The 18,106-nt window shown below is 45.8% G+C and overlaps 3 protein-coding genes and 1 non-coding gene across 4 annotated transcripts in view; 2 read left to right on the forward strand and 2 right to left on the reverse strand.

Annotated features, from left to right (window-relative positions):
- Positions 1 to 1,518: 1,518 nt before the first annotated feature.
- On the reverse strand, positions 1,519 to 6,745 carry LOC119302681 (UDP-glycosyltransferase TURAN-like). The gene is made up of 15 exons (XM_037579727.1): positions 6,524 to 6,745; positions 5,099 to 5,154; positions 4,891 to 5,025; positions 4,004 to 4,152; positions 3,822 to 3,911; positions 3,666 to 3,732; positions 3,523 to 3,586; positions 3,325 to 3,430; positions 3,037 to 3,203; positions 2,846 to 2,956; positions 2,716 to 2,777; positions 2,586 to 2,638; positions 2,412 to 2,487; positions 2,117 to 2,245; positions 1,519 to 2,035 (listed from the first exon to the last, which is right to left on the reverse strand). Exons 2-15 carry the CDS (start codon positions 5,099 to 5,101, stop codon positions 2,024 to 2,026), a joined length of 1,224 nt encoding a protein of 407 aa, XP_037435624.1. The 5' UTR covers positions 5,102 to 5,154; positions 6,524 to 6,745; the 3' UTR covers positions 1,519 to 2,023.
- A 1,486-nt stretch (positions 6,746 to 8,231) lies between these two features.
- Positions 8,232 to 13,619, forward strand: LOC119302682 (beta-galactosidase 12-like). Its single transcript, XM_037579728.1, has 18 exons — positions 8,232 to 8,563; positions 8,656 to 8,768; positions 8,913 to 8,979; positions 9,083 to 9,175; positions 9,272 to 9,415; positions 9,666 to 9,757; positions 10,237 to 10,342; positions 10,446 to 10,530; positions 10,657 to 10,775; positions 10,895 to 11,062; positions 11,165 to 11,346; positions 11,474 to 11,583; positions 11,690 to 11,799; positions 11,911 to 12,018; positions 12,127 to 12,228; positions 12,323 to 12,468; positions 12,560 to 12,905; positions 13,023 to 13,619. The coding sequence occupies exons 1-18, from the start codon at positions 8,267 to 8,269 to the stop codon at positions 13,152 to 13,154; spliced, it is 2,520 nt and encodes an 839-aa protein (XP_037435625.1). The 5' UTR covers positions 8,232 to 8,266; the 3' UTR covers positions 13,155 to 13,619.
- Positions 13,620 to 17,466: 3,847 nt separating this feature from the next.
- On the reverse strand, positions 17,467 to 17,538 carry TRNAP-UGG. The gene has a single exon. It is a non-coding gene; the product is annotated as a tRNA-Pro (tRNA).
- Positions 17,539 to 17,669: 131 nt separating this feature from the next.
- Positions 17,670 to 18,106, forward strand: part of LOC119302684 (protein MCM10 homolog) — a 4,046-nt gene continuing 3,609 nt past the window's right edge. Inside the window, exon 1 of the mRNA XM_037579729.1 lies at positions 17,670 to 18,106. Coding sequence (XP_037435626.1) covers positions 17,724 to 18,106 — 383 coding nt within the window. The 5' untranslated portion in view covers positions 17,670 to 17,723.

The raw sequence follows: 18,106 nt of genomic DNA on the forward strand, positions 1-18,106 counted from the left end.
TGCAATGCGCCACGGATGCCTGCGCCTAGAGAAGCAACCCGAACCAGACACGATGACCAACATATCCAAATCCAACACCGGCGACGCCGCGATTGAACAAAACAATGCCTTCAACAAGGTGAACGATGCCAAGACATCTTTGACGTCTGATATGTAGAACCGGAATAGGGTTTTCCCTGACGCTCGAAGAGGGTCACATATAAAGGCCATGTCAACGCCTCCGAGAGGGGGAAGAGACTCGCGGGTGTCGCCACTGCCAGCATCGGCAAGCCGAGCGAGGATTTCACCTTGGCCTAAGTTCGAGCAATCCCAAAGCCGCCATATCTGGATCTGGAGAAAAGGAGATCAGATCGCTGGTCGAAAACAACCACAATAGGAAGGGATTCACGCTCCCTATCGAAGGGTGGCATCTAGCGCCCTCGGACACGCGAGCAATAAAATCTGGCGAAAGGACGGGGTCTGGGAGTGGACGAGGTTGTGGAGGCGATAGGGCAGAGACAACCGGCATAGGAGATGTGACGACGGTCGACAACGCAGATGAGCCAGGATCTCGAGGGGAACACAGATCCGGGCAGCCGTGGCCGGAGCTGCCAGGATGCTGGCAAGCTGAAGGAGCTGGAGGGACATAACTCCCAAAGCATCGCTGGGGGCGGAGTCACATCTGCAAAAGGACGCGTCGGCCAGCCATGGACAACGGAGGACCTGCCGCCATGAACACGCCACCGCCGCTTGTCGCTTTCAGCGCCGCCATGACCACGCCACCAGGACCAAGTCCTATCCAGTCGTCTTTCAACTATTCATGTTTTATTTGTTCATGCCCTTTATCTCAAGAACCATATATCGTATGTTTGATCTTCATGTTTGAACTTTCAACCAATTACAAGATATTGTTTTGTTCGAATTTGACTATGAACGTTGAGTCAAAATGTTAAATTGCATAAGTTGTGGTTTTGAAATTAGTATCAAGTATGTCTATCGGAAATAATATTGTTTGCATTATTTTGTTTATGGTACATACATGTGTTACCCATTTGTATGCTTGTTTATGAGATAATAGAAGAAGAAAACAGAATTCACAGGAAGAGTTTAGGAGAACTGAGAAAAGTAAAGTTGCACTAAATGAAAAACACTTATTCCGGGACGAAGGGATTAGGTGTCAGTTAACTTCCCTTAATTTTTACGGTCATCCCGTAAAAGTGGTTTTACAAGAAGTTTTTTAGTGGAGGTCTTGAAGTTGCTCTAACGACATAGCCAGCGATGACTTGGCTGATGATCAACTGGTACCGAACGGCGCATTTGCCTTGGAGGCAAAGCGACGGAGGAGGAACAAGGAAGTAAATGGATCAGAACAGATTCAGAGTGTAAGCTTACCTGACAGGCCTTATGGCAATGCTTACAAGCTAACGGAGAACCTAATAATATGTATCCCAATTTTCCCAGATGTCTGTTGGAGATCTGAGCTCACAAGATGGCAGAGACAATGAAAAAGAAATGGGGCTCCTGGTACAATTTATTTGGGTACATGCACATGTTATGTATCCAAAATATTTCGACAGTTGGTCTCAATGCCAGTGTCACAGTATGCTTGTCAATGCCTTGTTTTTGTTATGTAACTGGACACACAATTCAGGATCCTTACAACAACAACAACAACAACAACAACAAAAACTGTCGCTAAACTCTAATGGATCAGTAGCTATACATGCTGAAACAACTTGGACATATGCTCAACACCTTCTCATTTAGACAGTTGGAGTTGGTTGGGTAGAGGTCCCTGAGGGTATTGGTGGTAGGTTCTGCTACGACGAACACCTATCTATGCCCTTGGGTGGCAACTGAACGAAGAAGCAACTGGGGCGAGTGAGTAAACTGATATATGCACATGTTTTCTCCTCAACCATCAAATGTACATCTGGTCACTCAAGTGTACAATAAATACACCTATAAACTATGGAATTGGCAGATATTCAGGCCGGCAACAAAACCATCCTTCTGCCCATCTGATCAATATTATTGTGGTGTTTTAGCCAATCACCTGCGAATTGGATATGAAAAAAGTTAATGCCTAGTCTGCTGAGTGCAACGTGCATTTAGCAATCCAGGTTTGAGCTCTCACCTGCTTCACCAAAGGAAGTGCATTAGTTTCCCATTCTGTTGACCATTTGGAAGATGACCCTGTACTCAAGGCACCATCTTTCAGAGATTTCAAGGTGTCACATTCCTCTGGAAATCCCTTAAAGAGCATCTGCATGATTTTTCAATTGCAAGTTAATGTCTCTTCTAATGTTTAAAACAAAGCCATGATGAAAAGTACTCATACTAACTTTTAAAATGCATTGAGACAATGACCCAAGTAGTCATACAATGAAATGAAATAGTAATAAAAGATAAAGACTGAAAGTGGTCCTCACCATAAGTTCGTCTGCAAGCTCCGAAGATGTTGAGAAAAGAAGTCCATTTCTGTTTACTTTCACAAGCTCCTCGATGCTGCACAAAGAAAAAGAAAGACAGAGGCTTATAATATAGAGCGACCAAAAGGCCAATGCCAAAACATGACAATTCAAACATCTAGAAACATGGGTTACCAGGAGAATGAAGCAGCACAAACTGGTAATCCACATCCAAACATATCAACCACCTAAAAAGAAAAAATCAAGTTACAATGCAGAAAATAAAAAATTTCCTACATCCTTGAAGCAGATGATGTGGAGTAACCTTCATAGGTAGATCAAGCCCCGACGAGGATGTATGCAACGATACGCCTAGATCAGCTGATCCTGTATTTGCTCAAACACTCAATGTCTATGCTACAGCACACAATTATTTTGGCAAACGACTGGCATACCTAGCAATAGAGGATAGTCCTCCGATGCAAGCCACATAGTCCGGAAGGCAACACGTCTCAGTTTTAGCCTTTTTATTTGTTCCTCATATTTCTTTCTATCAGGCCCTTTACCTTCAGTGTCAATATTTATTAAAATCAGAGCAATGATTAAAAATTAGTGATTCAAACAGATATACCAGAACGCACGGTACCTGTGATAATAAAAAGCAATCTTGGGTAATCAAATTGCTTCCCGTTCTTGATATCAATCCAAAGCTTCCCCTCATCCATTGAATCCTCTTCACCTAATGTTGCAGCAACACGTCTATCATACATCAGTGCTGCTTCCAGAAGTATACTGAAATCTTCATCTGGTGTCCTGGAATGCAGGTGGCAAAGGTTTATAAGTTTATCCGCATTGTTAAGTGTCCACTCAATAATCACGTGAGATGAACATAAAGAGTTTCACAATAGAGACCACTCCGTTCAAGAGAACATACCAGCTTGTGCTGCTCACAACAAGCGCAGGTCTATTAGGCTTCAAAGAAACTCCACCATCAATCTTGCTAGTAAGTACAGTAGTGCTCTTGTCTTCCACTTCTTTTTCTTTGTTGTAACAGAAAACCAAATAAAATAAATCAAACTAGAATATGCTTATACCATGCAAACTATTCCAGTTGATTGGAAAATAACATTACCAACAGAGATGCAATCAGCACTGCCCATAGCACTACAAATGGAACTACCCAACCTGCAGAACAACTACTTCACGTGTTAAGGTCACATATACTGATATGCAGTACTGCAAGTAGTGTGGGAAGAACTGACAACAGATGCTCACCTCATGTTTCTGCGCCAAGGAAGCAGGATGGAAAAATTCAGGAGAATGATCATAAAGAACTGTTGCTCTGAAAATTATGGTTATCTAATGTTAGTACAAACTGCAGCATGTGAAACAGCCTTTTTATAAAAAGAAGTTGAAGTTCAATCTGATTACTTGATTCCCCAATTTTGAGAAAGCTCATGTTGCATTGCTTTCGTAACACAAAAGGCACCATCAGTCATCCGCCCAAAGTGCTTCTCGAACCTAGAATACAGGAAAACATCACTAATTAAAACACATGACCAATAAGATATAGAAACAGTCTAGCAGTTATGCAAACATGGTTAGAGCGTTACCAGAAATAGATTTTGACTATTACATGACTTCTGCCATGAGACAACCCAAGCAAAGTATATCCAAAGTTATGCCAATCCACAATAAATTTAGCACCTCTTAGCCAGCTAACCAGTTTTACAGCAGCCAATGTTGGAACGGAGGGTGGATTCTGTTGGACAAAAGATGGTCAAATGACACAAATCAGGTCTCTCATTGTTACTGTGAAATACAATAACTAAATCTTGACATTTTTTATTACCAATTTTTTTATTAAAAAAATATTAATCAAAAGGGATATTCTGTAACTAAGTAAGGGTCAGAGTAAACAACTTTGTAAATATACTACTCCCTCCGTCCCATAATGCAGTGCATATTTTTTTTTTAAAGAGTTAAACTTTACAAACTCTGACCAAGTTTGTAGAAAACAATATTTACATCTAGAATACCAAATACATGTCATTAGATACATCATGAGACATATTTTCATATTGAATATCTTTGATATTGTAGATATAAATAGTTTTCTCTATAAAGGTGGTCAAACTTCACAAGGTTTGATTTTTTTTATAAATCTATATGCACTACATTATGGGTCAGAGGGAGTACAATCAGCATTGCCAAAATGAGCATGGTGTCAACAACAGGTCACTGTACATATTGCATAGCATGAGTTACTATTTAGTATTTATTCCTTAAGCTGCACAATAAGCCAACTATGACTATTCATTTACTCAGTATCAGTATGGTTTTATTCAAAAGATATTGCTTAGCATGGTGGACAATGAATTCTAGATTGTTGAATTCTCTTAAAAAATAACTAAACCTGCTGACAATGGCAGTGATCAGACATACTCTTCATGTAATTCTGAACCACATATGCAAATAAGAAAGTTGTATGTAATTTTACCTGAACAATGAAGACATCAGGGCGAGGAATCTTAAAGCAGAGAAACCAAATCAGCATGATAAACTGGATGGCAGCTTTAAGTAGCAGTGCCAGGGCCCCAGATATCTTTGAAACTCCTGATAACTGCACTGGTTTCTGAAGATACAACCTTGAAGTCAACTGTAGCATGAGAAAATATATATAATAGAATGGCTCAAATAACCAATACCATCTCATGGATGTGAATTGACGGGTTCTCTCTCAGTGATAAATGGGGATCACTTCCTGCTCATAGACATAAAACAGGACACAAGGTCAGATCTCAAAAAGGTAACACTGAAATATGTTGCAATTTTGGCTTGTATGCCGTCGGCCCGTCCCTTAAGGTGTAGGAGCACTGGTATTCAGGGTACAAATAGCTTCATACTCAGTTGAGAAAAGTATACTTTTCGTCCCTCAACTCTTGGTGAAGTCTAGATTTGGTCCCTCAACTTCAAAACCGGACAACTTGCACCCCCAACTACCGAAACCGAACAAGGTTCGTCCCTGGACTCGGTTTTGACCGGTTTTGGTGCTGACTCACCCCGGTTTTGACCGGTGCTCACTCATATTTGTGTAATTTTTTTATGTCCGTGAACTTTTTGAATTTCACATACACTTTTCAACTCTACGTAATTTTATCAAGCTCGCGTATTTTTCAAAAATAAACATACTTTTTTTCAAATCAGCGAACTATTTTGAAATTTGCATACTTTTATAATATGTGTTCCTTTTATGCTAATCCATGAACTTTGTTTGAAATTCATGTACTTGTTTCAAGCTGAAATAATTTTTGAAATCCACATATTTTTGCGTAAAAAATTCCATATCCGCGTACTTTTTTCCAGTTCGCATAAACTTTTCAAATTCATGAACTCTTTCCAAAAATATGTACTCGAATATGAAAAGGTACATCAATTTAAAAAAACTAGATGAACTTTAAAAAAATACGCATAATTAAAAAAGTATATGAACTTGGAAAAAGTATGCAGATTTTAAAAAAGTACACAAATTTTAAAAAGGTTCATGTATTTGAAAAAAGTAACCGTATTTTAAAAAGGTTCACGTATTTGAAAAAAGTAACCGAATTTTAAAAAGGCTCCCGTACTTGGAAAAGGTAGGCAAATTTGAGTCGGAACGGTCAAAACCGGGGTGGGACGGCACCAAAACCGTGACCAGGGATGAATCTTGTCCAGTTTCAGAAGTTAAGGGTGCAAGTTGTCCGGTTTTGGAGTTGAGGGACCAAATCTAGACTCCGCCAAAAATTGAAGGATGAAATGTATACTTTTCTCTACTACAGTTTGGGAGTAAAATTCAACAGTACATCCGTTTGCAACAATGTCCACTTCCAAACCAGCCTGTTGAGAAAGATAATGAACGAGTAAATGCAAGATACTAGAACACAATAAACCAAAGTGACTCGCTAGAATTCTTGGCTCCATGCTCTCAACAGCAAGGAACATGCGCAAGCCTAAAGGTACCAGCCAGCTTCCAAAGACTGCTTCCACTTGTTGAAAAGGGAAAAAAAATACATGGTAAACAGTACGCCCCTCTAATCCAACCCAATCAATCAAAACAAACATGAGACTGCGGATTTGGGAGAGAGGTGCCTTACCTGGCTGGCGAGGGAGAGGGAGTGGTACTGCATCCGGGGACTGCGGCCGATGTCGCCCAGCACAACCACCGCCGCGCGTTTCCTCCTTCCTGCCTCCCCCGCCATCGTCGTCGATCCTGCGCGCGCGCAGAGGGAGGAAGAAATAGCGGCTCTAGGTATGCAGGTGGAGGGGGTGAGGGAGCGGCGGCCGGCGGCGCTGCTCTGTTAACCCAGGGGGCGGAAACGGCGCAAGTCCTGAACTAATGGTCCCACCCAACGGCGAGTCCATTTTTTTTAGCACAGGCTACCTTTTTTGAGATACAGTACTCAACGGCGAGTTTTTTTTAAACACAAAACAGACGCATAAGCTTATATATACGCGCATACACTCATCTCTATGAACACACAGACCCTATCCCTATGAGCATTTTCGAAAGACCAAGTTGACATATCATTTTCAGATTAACGAAGTCACCATAAGCGTCTCGTAGTTGACGGAAACGTCTCCTCCCACTAAATGTCCATCGCTGCAAATCTTAAAAAAAATCCAGAAATAATGCGAGCACCAGGACTTAAAACACAGGTGGGCTGGGACATCACTCTCCTCCTAATCATCCAATTACAGGTTCGTTCGCACGAGTCTTGCATTTTTAGGGATAACGACGAGTCTTACTTTGTTTAGAACCAAACACACTTTTTATTCAACGATATTTACTGGGATACAATGAAGATCTGATGGGTTTAACAGCCACACATGACGCCTATAATGAAGACAGAAAACATGCTTATCGAGGCCATGGGCTTTGAGATTGGTAGCTCTAACCTTGAAGATGAAGGTACAATGGTTAAAAGATTTAGATGTCTCCGTTATCTCCATGACGATGCTCGCATACACACCATCAATTTACCGATTGATATTATGGACCACACCTTGACAGTCAGAAGCAATGATTACATGTGATAATGATAAGTTCAAAGCAAGTGCAAGTGCCTCTCAGCATGCCAATGCCTTCAATGTCGTTGGGTGTGTAATTAATATCTGGTATCTTGATGACAGAGGAGCCCAAGAATAGACCTGAAAAGTCTTTACATACCACGCTAAAGAAACCCTCATTATGGTTCCTTGACACAGCATCATCGATTCTGAACTTCGCTACACCAAAAGGCGGTGGGGGAGAAGACCTAGGGACCGGGCAGAAATGAAAAGCAAGCATCTTACGAGGGGCGATGCAAAAATGCCCAACCGGCAGGCATGGGAAATCTTCCGCCGCATGACCCTGTCGACGTGGCTGCCGTCAAAGCACCACGCAGGCATGCAGGCCAGTCGAATTTAGGACATCGGATGAATCACTTAAAAGCATATATAATTTGGATGTGCATTTTGAAGAAACAATGGGAATATAAGTTATTTTCAACACGGAGAAGGGAGAGAATATTTGGTTGAGAAAGTCCTGCGGAGGGAGTGTTTCTTTAGATGGGGAATGGGAATGTGTGGCTTACACTACTAGACGGCAGGAGTGAGAAAACCCGAAAATCACCGGAAAAAGACGAAAAGAGGAAGGAAAAAAGAACGGCCGCGATCCCCGGCCCCCGCAGCCGCTCGCCACCGCTCGCCACCGCCGCAATGCCGGGCGGCCGCTCCCGCGCAACGCCCCCCGGGGCCCCGCCCTTCAAAGCGCGGCCCTCCTCCCGCGGCCCCTCGCTAGTGTCGCCACCCCTACTCCCCGTCCCCACATCTCCCTCCCCCCCACCTCGCTGGCCCACATGACCGCCGCCGCGGCGCTCGTTCTGGCCGTGGCCGTGGCCGCCGCGCTCCTCGCGGGCGCGGCGGAGGCGTCCAGGCCCAAGTGGAACTTGACGAAGAAGGGGACGACCGTCACCTACGACAAGTACTCCCTCATGATCGACGGCAGGCGGGAGCTCTTCTTCTCCGGCGCCATCCACTACCCGCGCAGCCCCACGCAGATGTGGCCCAAGCTGCTCAAGACCGCCAAGGAAGGCGGCCTCAACACCATCGAGACCTACGTCTTCTGGAACGCCCACGAGCCCGAGCCCGGCAAGGTACGTACTCTACGCACGCACACCCCCTGGCCCCTGCCGCCGCCGCCGCAAAACAAAACACATGCAGCTCACCCGTTGCACACGCACCGCAGTTCAATTTCGAAGGCAGGAACGACATGATCAAGTTCCTCAAGCTGATCCAGAGCTTCGGCATGTACGCCATCGTGCGCATCGGCCCATTCATCCAGGGAGAATGGAATCACGGGTCTGTTAATCTGCCAAAATATGTTTCACTTTCAGTTTTAATTGTAATAATGTGGCCAGTTTTATGGTCTGCAATGCAATCCTGGTGTGTATGCTCGTCTCATGTGGCTGCTTCTGTTTGTTTGTTTGTTTGTTTTCCCTTCAGTGCATTGCCCTATTGGCTCAGGGAGATTCCACACATAATATTCCGCGCCAACAACGAGCCTTACAAGGTAATGGCAATCAATCACTCACACGGTTGCAAGAGCCTGGTAGGTGTATGTGCATTTGTGCCAAGAGTTTTAGACAGATGACCGCCGGTGTTTTGTAATGCAGAGAGAAATGGAGAAGTTTGTGAGATTCATAGTGCAAATGTTGAAGGATGAGAATTTGTTCGCATCTCAAGGAGGGAACGTTATTCTAGCCCAGGTCAGTTAAATTCTACCTGTATATATGATGATGTTATACCTACATCTGTTTATTGCATGCCCGTGATTATATTCATGCGCCGTGCAAATTTCACAGATCGAGAATGAGTACGGAAATATTAAAAAGGATCATATAATTGAAGGTGACAAGTACCTTGAATGGGCTGCTGAAATGGCCATTAGCACCAACATTGGAGTCCCATGGATAATGTGCAAGCAATCTACGGCTCCTGGTGTAGTGGTAACTCTTTTACCAAACATGTGGTGAACATCTTAAGGCATGCTATTATAAATGGTAAAAACACATCAGTTTTTTTAATCAAGGCCCCATTTGAGAAGGGAACTGAGATCCTGTAAAAGTTGAACCGCTTTTCTGGAAACCCTGCACCCCAAACAGGCTGTAAATTTGAACAACTATCGTAAATGAGAATGTTTGATCCAGAGTGTATTCCCTTGTCTCCATCTCTTAATATGTGCCTCGCTCTCACTAGATTCCTACCTGCAACGGAAGGCACTGTGGGGACACATGGATAATGAAAGACGAAAATAAACCCCACCTTTGGACTGAGAACTGGACTGCACAGTAAGTTCAAGTTTTTCATACTCAACATTCTACTTGTTTTCCAAAATTGGTATGTCATTGATGCTTATGGAAAGGAAGATGTTGCACCCGTCAACTTTTGATCATCCAAACATATTAACTGCATTTTGCGTACACTTTATGTGAAATTACCATTACAGTGATACCACCATACTGAACATGTGGGGACACATGGTTTAGGCAGGCGTAAGCCCGCCGTTGACGCGTCAAAAAAGAAAAAGAAATTACCATTATAATGTTGGGAGTGGATCACGCAAAATATTTTCAACTTATTCCTCTAAAGATGATACTGCCATACTATGATATCTTATGTGTCATTAACCAAATATTTACAACATATTTCCCTTGCAGTGATACCACCATACTGAACATTTTGGTAGTGGAAATCAGGAGAGACATGCTATCTATCACCAAGTAATTTTTTTACATTAATATTAAGAGCAACTTCTTGGAATACACAGGTTCAGAGCATTTGGTAATGATTTAGCTCAGCGTTCAGCAGAGGACATTGCATATTCCGTGTTACGTTTTTTTGCCAAGGGTGGGACATTGGTAAATTACTACATGGTATGCTTATCCATTTGCATTTTTACAATGATATGCATTCAAATCGCCACAGAGAAAATACTAGAACTTTTCATGGAGTTGCATGGTCACTTGTTTTGAACAGTATTATGGTGGAACAAATTTTGGAAGGACGGGTGCTTCCTATGTGTTGACTGGATATTACGATGAAGGTCCCATTGATGAATACGGTTAGATTGGCTCAATTGTACATTTCAAGCTTTCCTGGTTCCATCTGTTGCCTCGATTGTGTCTAACAATCAGTTATTCGGTCAATGTACTGTTTTGACTGAAATTCGGTCAATGTACTCATCCAGGTATGCCGAAGGCGCCCAAATATGGGCATCTCAGGGACCTGCACAATGTAATCAAGTCATACAGCAGGGCTTTCCTTGAGGGGAAACAATCATTCGAGCTATTGGGTCAGGGGTATGAGGTTGGGAACAACTGCTTCCATCATTTCTGCACGAAAAAACTTGAGATGTTTTGTGTGACAGTGTTCTGTTATTGAACAGTCAATTTTCTTCTGGTCTGATTAGTTTCCTGCACGTGCAGGCACGCAACTTCGAGATTCCTGAGGAAAAGCTATGCTTGGCTTTCATCTCCAACAACAATACAGGGGAGGACGGAACTGTGATTTTCCGAGGGGACAAGTACTACATTCCGAGCCGCTCAGTTTCCATCCTTGCAGACTGCAAGCATGTGGTGTACAACACAAAGAGAGTATGTGCACCCTATGCATTTGCGTCTAATTAGTAAGGACATTGCTTCAGTGGTAATAAAGAGCATACATTCCTGACTTGTGTTATGCATATGTTATGCTAGGTGTTTGTTCAACATAGTGAAAGGTCATTCCATAAAGCCGAAAAGGCGACCAAGAACAATGTTTGGGAGATGTTCTCAGAGCTGATTCCGAGGTATAAACAAACTACTATCAGGAACAAGGAACCCTTGGAGCAGTATAACCAGACCAAAGACCAAAGTGACTATTTGTGGTACACCACAAGGTGTTGTTTCTTAATTTCATCACACCTTCATTTCAGCTCAGTATTATGAGCATTTATACTTTATATTTTCCCACAGGTAGCAAAATGGTGAATTCACTATTTGTGTTTGTTTACAACAACCGTGCAGCTTTCGCTTGGAGGCAGATGATTTGCCCATCAGGGGTGACATCCGGCCTGTGATTGCGGTCAAAAGCACTGCACATGCAATGGTAGGATTTGTCAATGATGCCTTTGCAGGTAACATGTCCAACTCTGTAATAATCTTGTTTATCCAAAAGCAGATACCAATTGCAAGCACTAACAATTGTACTAAAAAGAGACCTCATAACCACCATCAATGCAGGGAATGGTCATGGAAGCAAGAAAGAGAAGTTTTTCACGTTTGAAACACCCATTAGTCTAAGATTAGGTGTCAACCATCTCGCGCTGCTGTCATCATCCATGGGAATGAAGGTAATATATAAGTGTTTCAGGCTCTAGCTGGCTAGTTGGTGGTTGCACACAATTTATGATGGAATCCTGACCAGTCATAGGTCAATTTGCACATTTTGCTGTTGTTTGCAGGACAGTGGTGGTGAACTCGTTGAACTAAAGGGTGGCATTCAGGATTGCACAATACAGGGACTCAACACGGGAACCTTAGATTTGCAAATCAATGGCTGGGGCCATAAGGTACATGCTATTGCGCTTGGTATTTGAGAAAAGGATACACTTTCGCTCCTCAAGGCATAATGCACTGATATACTAAGAAATGATCACCTCCATGCTTATTTTAACCAGGCCAAATTGGAGGGTGAGGTGAAGGAGATTTACACGGAGAAAGGCATGGGCGCTGTTAAGTGGGTACCGGCCGTGAGTGGACAGGCTGTCACCTGGTACAAGGTAAGCCGGGCCACGAAAAGGATCATCATACATTCAGTCTCTTCAATCTTTGTTTCTAACTGTCAATGTCACTGTCTGTTTCATGTCATGTCAGAGATACTTTGACGAGCCAGACGGGGATGATCCTGTTGTCCTTGACATGACTTCTATGTGCAAGGGTATGATATTCGTGAACGGCGAAGGCATGGGTCGCTACTGGACGTCATACAAAACTCCTGGCAAAGTCGCTTCCCAGGCAGTGTATGGAAGTTCTGCGCTGCTCAACAACCCATTCTTCCTTTATTGGCCTACAATGTATTTTCACTCTTGAACTTATTAATTTTCCTTTCAGGTACCATATTCCACGGACATTCTTGAAATCCAAGAACAACCTATTGGTTGTATTTGAGGAGGAGCTTGGCAAGCCGGAAGGCATACTCATCCAGACAGTGAGGAGAGATGACATCTGCGTGTTCATCTCGGAGCACAACCCTGCACAGATAAAGCCATGGGACGAGCATGGAGGCCAGATCAAGCTCATAGCCGAAGACCACAACACTCGGGGATTCTTGAACTGCCCCCCGAAGAAGATCATCCAGGAGGTAGTCTTTGCCAGCTTTGGCAACCCGGTGGGGTCATGCGCCAACTTCACTGTAGGCACCTGCCACACTCCCAATGCGAAGGAAATCGTCGCCAAGGTACAGACATTCCCCCCTTAACAATGCGCATCATCTGTAATACTGTAGCTTATCCTGGATCACATTTTGCTTGTTCCTGCCTATGGTTGCCGGTTGATCTCTGGAGTATATGCACAGGAATGCCTCGGCAAGAAGGGGTGCGTGCTACCAGTGCTGCACACGTTTTACGGTGCGGACATCAACTGCCCCACGACGACGGCCACACTGGCGGTGCAAGTGAGGTGCCACAAAAAGGGCGATCCAGAATAAATAGAGAGATCGACACCTTCTCTGGGCTCCTGCACTCACTGTCTCTTCATCCCGTTTGGTTTCGAACTCGCGTCGATGCATTGTGTGTCGCTTGTTGTGATTATAGCTTCATTGAGGCGTGCGTGCTTGATCTGGATCGTAGGGAATCGATACGTAAATGTGAATGAAACTGCTGGGCGCTGATCGGCTCGAAGATGTATTTTCCTTTCCTCACCTCTTTCTTCTTTTGTTGTGTTGTGTGCTGTTTCATGTTAACCATCACAGTAGGTGCTGAATAACCACGAGGGATAGTTTAGCGAACTCCAAATTTGGTGCAAAAGAACCGTTGTGCTGACCGAGTGGATAGAATAATTCAATGACCATGTCCTGTAAATGTTTTATCATGTTTGTGGGGCATCCTCAAGCCTTCTGCTGCTTGATTTGTACATCTCATCTTGACAAGTTTATATTGCCAAATTTCTGATACAGCTGTATGTAAGTGTTGTATTTGTTAAACAATTTGTAATGCATATCTCTTGTTCCATTATCACAATGATAGTGGTCGCCGATCCTCTTTTGGACCGTATGGACATTTTTGTAATGCAAATTCGTCTACATTCTATACTCGAGTGCAATTTCAAGCTCAAACTTGATGTATTTGTGAGTTATGAAAACAACAACAGATTCAAACATGGATAGTGGTTTTTCTGGTTCTATCGTTTATTTTCCTGTTAGATTGTTTTTCATGCTCACGAATATGATTGATTAGCATTTGTAGAAATCAACTTCTCAACGTATTGATTTTTTTAGTATCATCTGAAACTTTCTGAATTTGGTTTTTCAGTTTTCAGTGTTTTCGCCATGAGTGTGGTTTTCAACGAATATTTTCCAGCTGATTGAACATTCAAAATTCCCTACGAAGCCTACAGATTCTAGAACTTCCATTGCATAAACCTTTCTGTTTTGAACTCCCCCTGCTTGATGTAAATATTACGCAGTTGTAAGTCCATGTGGCTCTTCCCAATGGCAGCTGAAAGCCTGAAACTCTAGCTTGTTTTGAAGCAATGGTTTAGGGCATCTCCAAGGTGGACCCGCAAACCACCCGCATCCGTCCGGACCGCGCAGTTCGGACCGCGAAAGCCATCCAACGCGGGCTTGTATCGGTCTGCAGAGTGGTTCGGACGTGATTTCTTCCGCAAACTGAAGACAAAATGTGGGTGGGAGGGGGGCTTTGCGGGAGTGCGGACTGATCCACGCCCGCTTCTGACCGCCCTGGCCCACCAAAACCCCCTTCCCTCTCCCGCGTGTTTTTGGGCAGCGCCACTCCAGAGCGTCGGCGGCTGTATTCATACCCGGCTAGAGCGGACGCGACCGCTCACTGGCGACGACATTGAAGCGGCGCACAAGCCGAGAGCGCCGCCCGCACAGCTCCGTGGTGCAGGCGACTGCCGTGCACTCAAAAGACACGACGGCCGCCCGCCGTCTGTCCGTCTGCCACCCACATTGATGGCACGCGGTTGCCAAGGCGTCTCCTCCGGTGCCAGCCGTCCGTTCCTCTCCCGCCCACCATTGCTATAAAAATTGGTGCCCTGGCCATAGCCCCAGTCATCCACCTTCGATCCCTCTCCGCAACACTCCCACCATGGATTCTTCCCCCGCCCAAGCTCTCTGGGACGGGCTGACGTCGGACCAGAAGAAGGAGATGGTCGCCATTGCTGCTGGCAGGCAGGCAGCCGGAGGACGACGACGTCCCAATGTAGGACGCTGCGGTCGACGAACCGGCGCCTCCTCACGCGGTGCATTACACCATGACCATCAGCGAGGTTCGTGCCCATTACATGGACATGGTGCGGGAGAGGAGTGGGAGGAGCAATTCCAGGAGGCACAAGCCGACGCCGCCTACAACAACCACCTCCTGCAGGAGCACTCGCAGGCGGAGGAGCAGCTCGCCGCTCGCACGACTGTCGTGCCGGACGCGGACCTGACGGAGCAGGAGGCGCTACTCGAGTTCTGCTGCTCCGCCCGCGAGATCCGCCTCGCCCGATGGCGGTACCGCTAGTGGGTGGCGGAGGTGGCGGCCGCCTACAAGAAAAGTGATGACGCGGGCGAGGCGGTGTTCGGCGATACCGACGACGAGGCGGAGGACATCGCAGAGTCCGCGCCCCGCCGCGACAACCACGAAGCCGGCACGTCCACGGGTGCCCCAGCAGCGAGGTCGCAGCCACTCAGGTCGCAGGAAGGCCACCGCTCCTCCCATCCCATCGACGCCAAGCTTGGTAGGCTGAACATCGTCGGCCGATTAGCCGCTTGGCGTCGACGGAGAGGCGGGCAGCTTCGCTTCCCGTGGCTCAGGAGGCCGAGATTACAGAGGCAGAGCTGGAGAGCGCCGAGGCGGAGCTGGAAAAGGCGAAACTTCAGTTTTCTTGGTTCATGGCCGGACATGTGGAACAGGCGCCGACGACCATTTAGACTTAGCCGGACGAGCTCCGCTTAGTTGATGTAAATGTAATGAAATCCATCCGTGTTTATATCAATTCGCCCGATTTCATCGAATTTCGGCCGGTTGGTTCGAGTTGTTGTCAAAATGTATGCGGTTAGTGTTGGATGGCGTCCTCACGCATCCGTGTCGGCGGACTGGCCCCCCTGTCCATGGACGGACGCAGGAGGTAATTTACGGGTTGCCGTTGGAGATGCCCTTAGGTAAGCAACTTGTCGCACTGATGCCTAAGAAAGAGAAAAGGAGTTCAAGAGTATTTCCTTCCACATATAATTTATTTTGAGATATTTTGTAATTTATTGACGTTTTTTTGTTTAATTTCCCACCGATGGTCGCGTTTGTCAAAATTTAAATTGCAAATGCTTTGGTTCTTGTATTTCAACCTGACGCAATGGAAGGCAAAGGCAAAAAAAAAGGATTGATTATTTTTCAGAAAAATGGGGCGTTGCGAGAATCTCCCATCGACGCCAAGCTTGGTAGGCTGAACATCGTCGGCCGATTAGCCGCTTGGCGTCGACGGAGAGGCGGGCAGCTTCGCTTCCCGTGGCTCGGGAGGCCGAGGTTACAGAGGTAGAGCTGGAGAGTGCCGAGGCGGAGCTGGAAAAGGCGAAACTTCAGTTTTCTTGGTTCATGGCCGGACATGTGGAACAGGCGCCGACGACCATTTAGACTTAGCCGGACGAGCTCCGCTTAGTTGATGTAAATGTAATGAAATCCGTCCGTGTTTATATCAATTCGCCCGATTTCATCGAATTTCGGCTGGTTGGTTCGAGTTGTTGTCAAAATGTATGCGGTTAGTGTTGGATGGCGTCCTCACGCATCCGTGTCGGCGGACTGGCCCCCCCTGTCCACGGACGGACGCACGATGTAATTTGCGGGTTGCTGTTGGAGATGCCCTCAGGTAAGCAACTTGTCGCACTGATGCCTAAGAAAGAGAAAAGGAGTTCAAGAGTATTTCCTTCCACATATAATTTCTTTTGAGATAATTTGTAACTTATTGACGGTTTTTTTGTTTAATTTCCCACCGACGGTCGCGTTTGTCAAAATTTAAATTGCAAATGCTTTGGTTCTTGTATTTCAACCTGACGCAATGGAAGGCAAAGGCAAAAAAAAGGGATTGATTATTTTTCAGAAAAATGGGGCGTTGCGAGAATCTCCCATCGACGCCAAGCTTGGTAGGCTGAACATCGTCGGCTGATTAGCCGCTTGGCATCGACGGAGAGGCGGGCAGCTTCGCCTCCCGTGGCTCAGGAGGCCGAGGTTACAGAGGTAGAGCTGGAGAGCGCCGAGGCGGAGCTGGAAAAGGCGAAACTTCAGTTTTCTTGGTTCATGGCCGGACATGTGGAACAGGCGCCGACGACCATTTAGACTTAGCCGGACGAGCTCGCTTAGTTGATGTAAATGTAATGAAATCCATCCGTGTTTATATCAATTCGCCCGATTCCAACGAATTTCGGACGGTCGGTTCGAGTTGTTGTCAAAATGTATGCGCTTAGTGTTAGATGGCGTCCTCATGCATCCGTGTCGGCGGACTGGCCCTCCTGTCCATGGACGAACGCAGGAGGAAATTTGCGAGTTGCCGTTGGAGATGCCCTTAGATAAGCAACTTGTCGCACTGATGCCTAAGAAAGAGAAAAGGAGTTCAAGAGTATTTCCTTCCACATATAATTTCTTTTGAGATATTTTGTAACTTATTGACGGTTTTTTTGTTTAATTTCCCACCGACGGTCGCGTTTGTCAAAATTTAAATTGCAAATGCTTTGGTTCTTGTATTTCAACCTGACGCAATGGAAGGCAAAGGCAAAAAAAAAGAGATTGATTATTTTTCAGAAAAATGGGGCGTTGCGAGAATCGAACTCGCGACCTCTCGCACCCAAAGCGAGAATCATACCACTAGACCAAACGCCCTTCGGTGCCAACTTCGGCATAACAAACCTTATATTGCGAATCGTATTGCCATTTGCTTTTCCCTCCAAAACTTCTCCCCAAATTCTTAGGTTTCCCGCCTCCCTCGCCGCCGGTAAATCGCGTTTCTCTCTCTCTCTCTCTGCGGCACACAGATTCCAATTGTTCCACTCCACCTCGCCGCAGTCATGGCGGACGCCGGCGACGACCTGGACCTGCTCCTGTCGCTGGACGAGGATGGCGACCAGGCCGTCCTCGAGACCCCTCCGTCCTCCCCCTCGCGCCCCGCCGCCGCCGCCGCCGCTGGCTACGGCGCCTTCACGCCCCCGAGGGCCGTGGCGCGCCCGGGCGGCACCGACATGTCCGTCTTCCGCGACGCCGTCAAGGACTACATCGAGGCCGTCCCGGCCTCCACCTCCGGCCCGGGCCCCAGCCGCCACAAGCTCCCCAAATCCAGCCAAACCCTCGTCGACACCTACTCCGGCCTCCGCATCAAGCACATGGCCGTCTCGCCACTCGACATCGCCAACCGATTCGCCGACATCCGATTCGTCCGCATCTCCGCGTTCAA

The sequence above is a fragment of the Triticum dicoccoides genome, chromosome 5A, assembly GCF_002162155.2.
Source record: "Triticum dicoccoides isolate Atlit2015 ecotype Zavitan chromosome 5A, WEW_v2.0, whole genome shotgun sequence".
NCBI classification, from domain to species: Eukaryota; Viridiplantae; Streptophyta; class Magnoliopsida; order Poales; family Poaceae; genus Triticum; species Triticum dicoccoides.

What these genes read in the sequence shown, in the direction of transcription:
- LOC119302681 (XM_037579727.1), bottom strand. An exon ending in ATTGCTTTTTATTATCACAG is followed by an intron (nt 2,957 to 3,036) that starts GTACCGTGCGTT and finishes TTGACACTGAAG; the next exon opens with GTAAAGGGCCTGATAGAAAG. An exon ending in GGCTTGATCTACCTATGAAG is followed by an intron (nt 2,639 to 2,715) that starts GTTACTCCACAT and finishes TTTTCTTTTTAG; the next exon opens with GTGGTTGATATGTTTGGATG.
- LOC119302682 (XM_037579728.1), top strand. Translation starts at nt 8,267, where the DNA reads ATGACCGCCGCCGCGGCGCTCGTTCTGGCCGTGGCCGTGGCCGCCGCG. An exon ending in ACGAGCCCGAGCCCGGCAAG is followed by an intron (nt 8,564 to 8,655) that starts GTACGTACTCTA and finishes CACGCACCGCAG; the next exon opens with TTCAATTTCGAAGGCAGGAA. An exon ending in ACTGAGAACTGGACTGCACA is followed by an intron (nt 9,758 to 10,236) that starts GTAAGTTCAAGT and finishes TGGAATACACAG; the next exon opens with GTTCAGAGCATTTGGTAATG.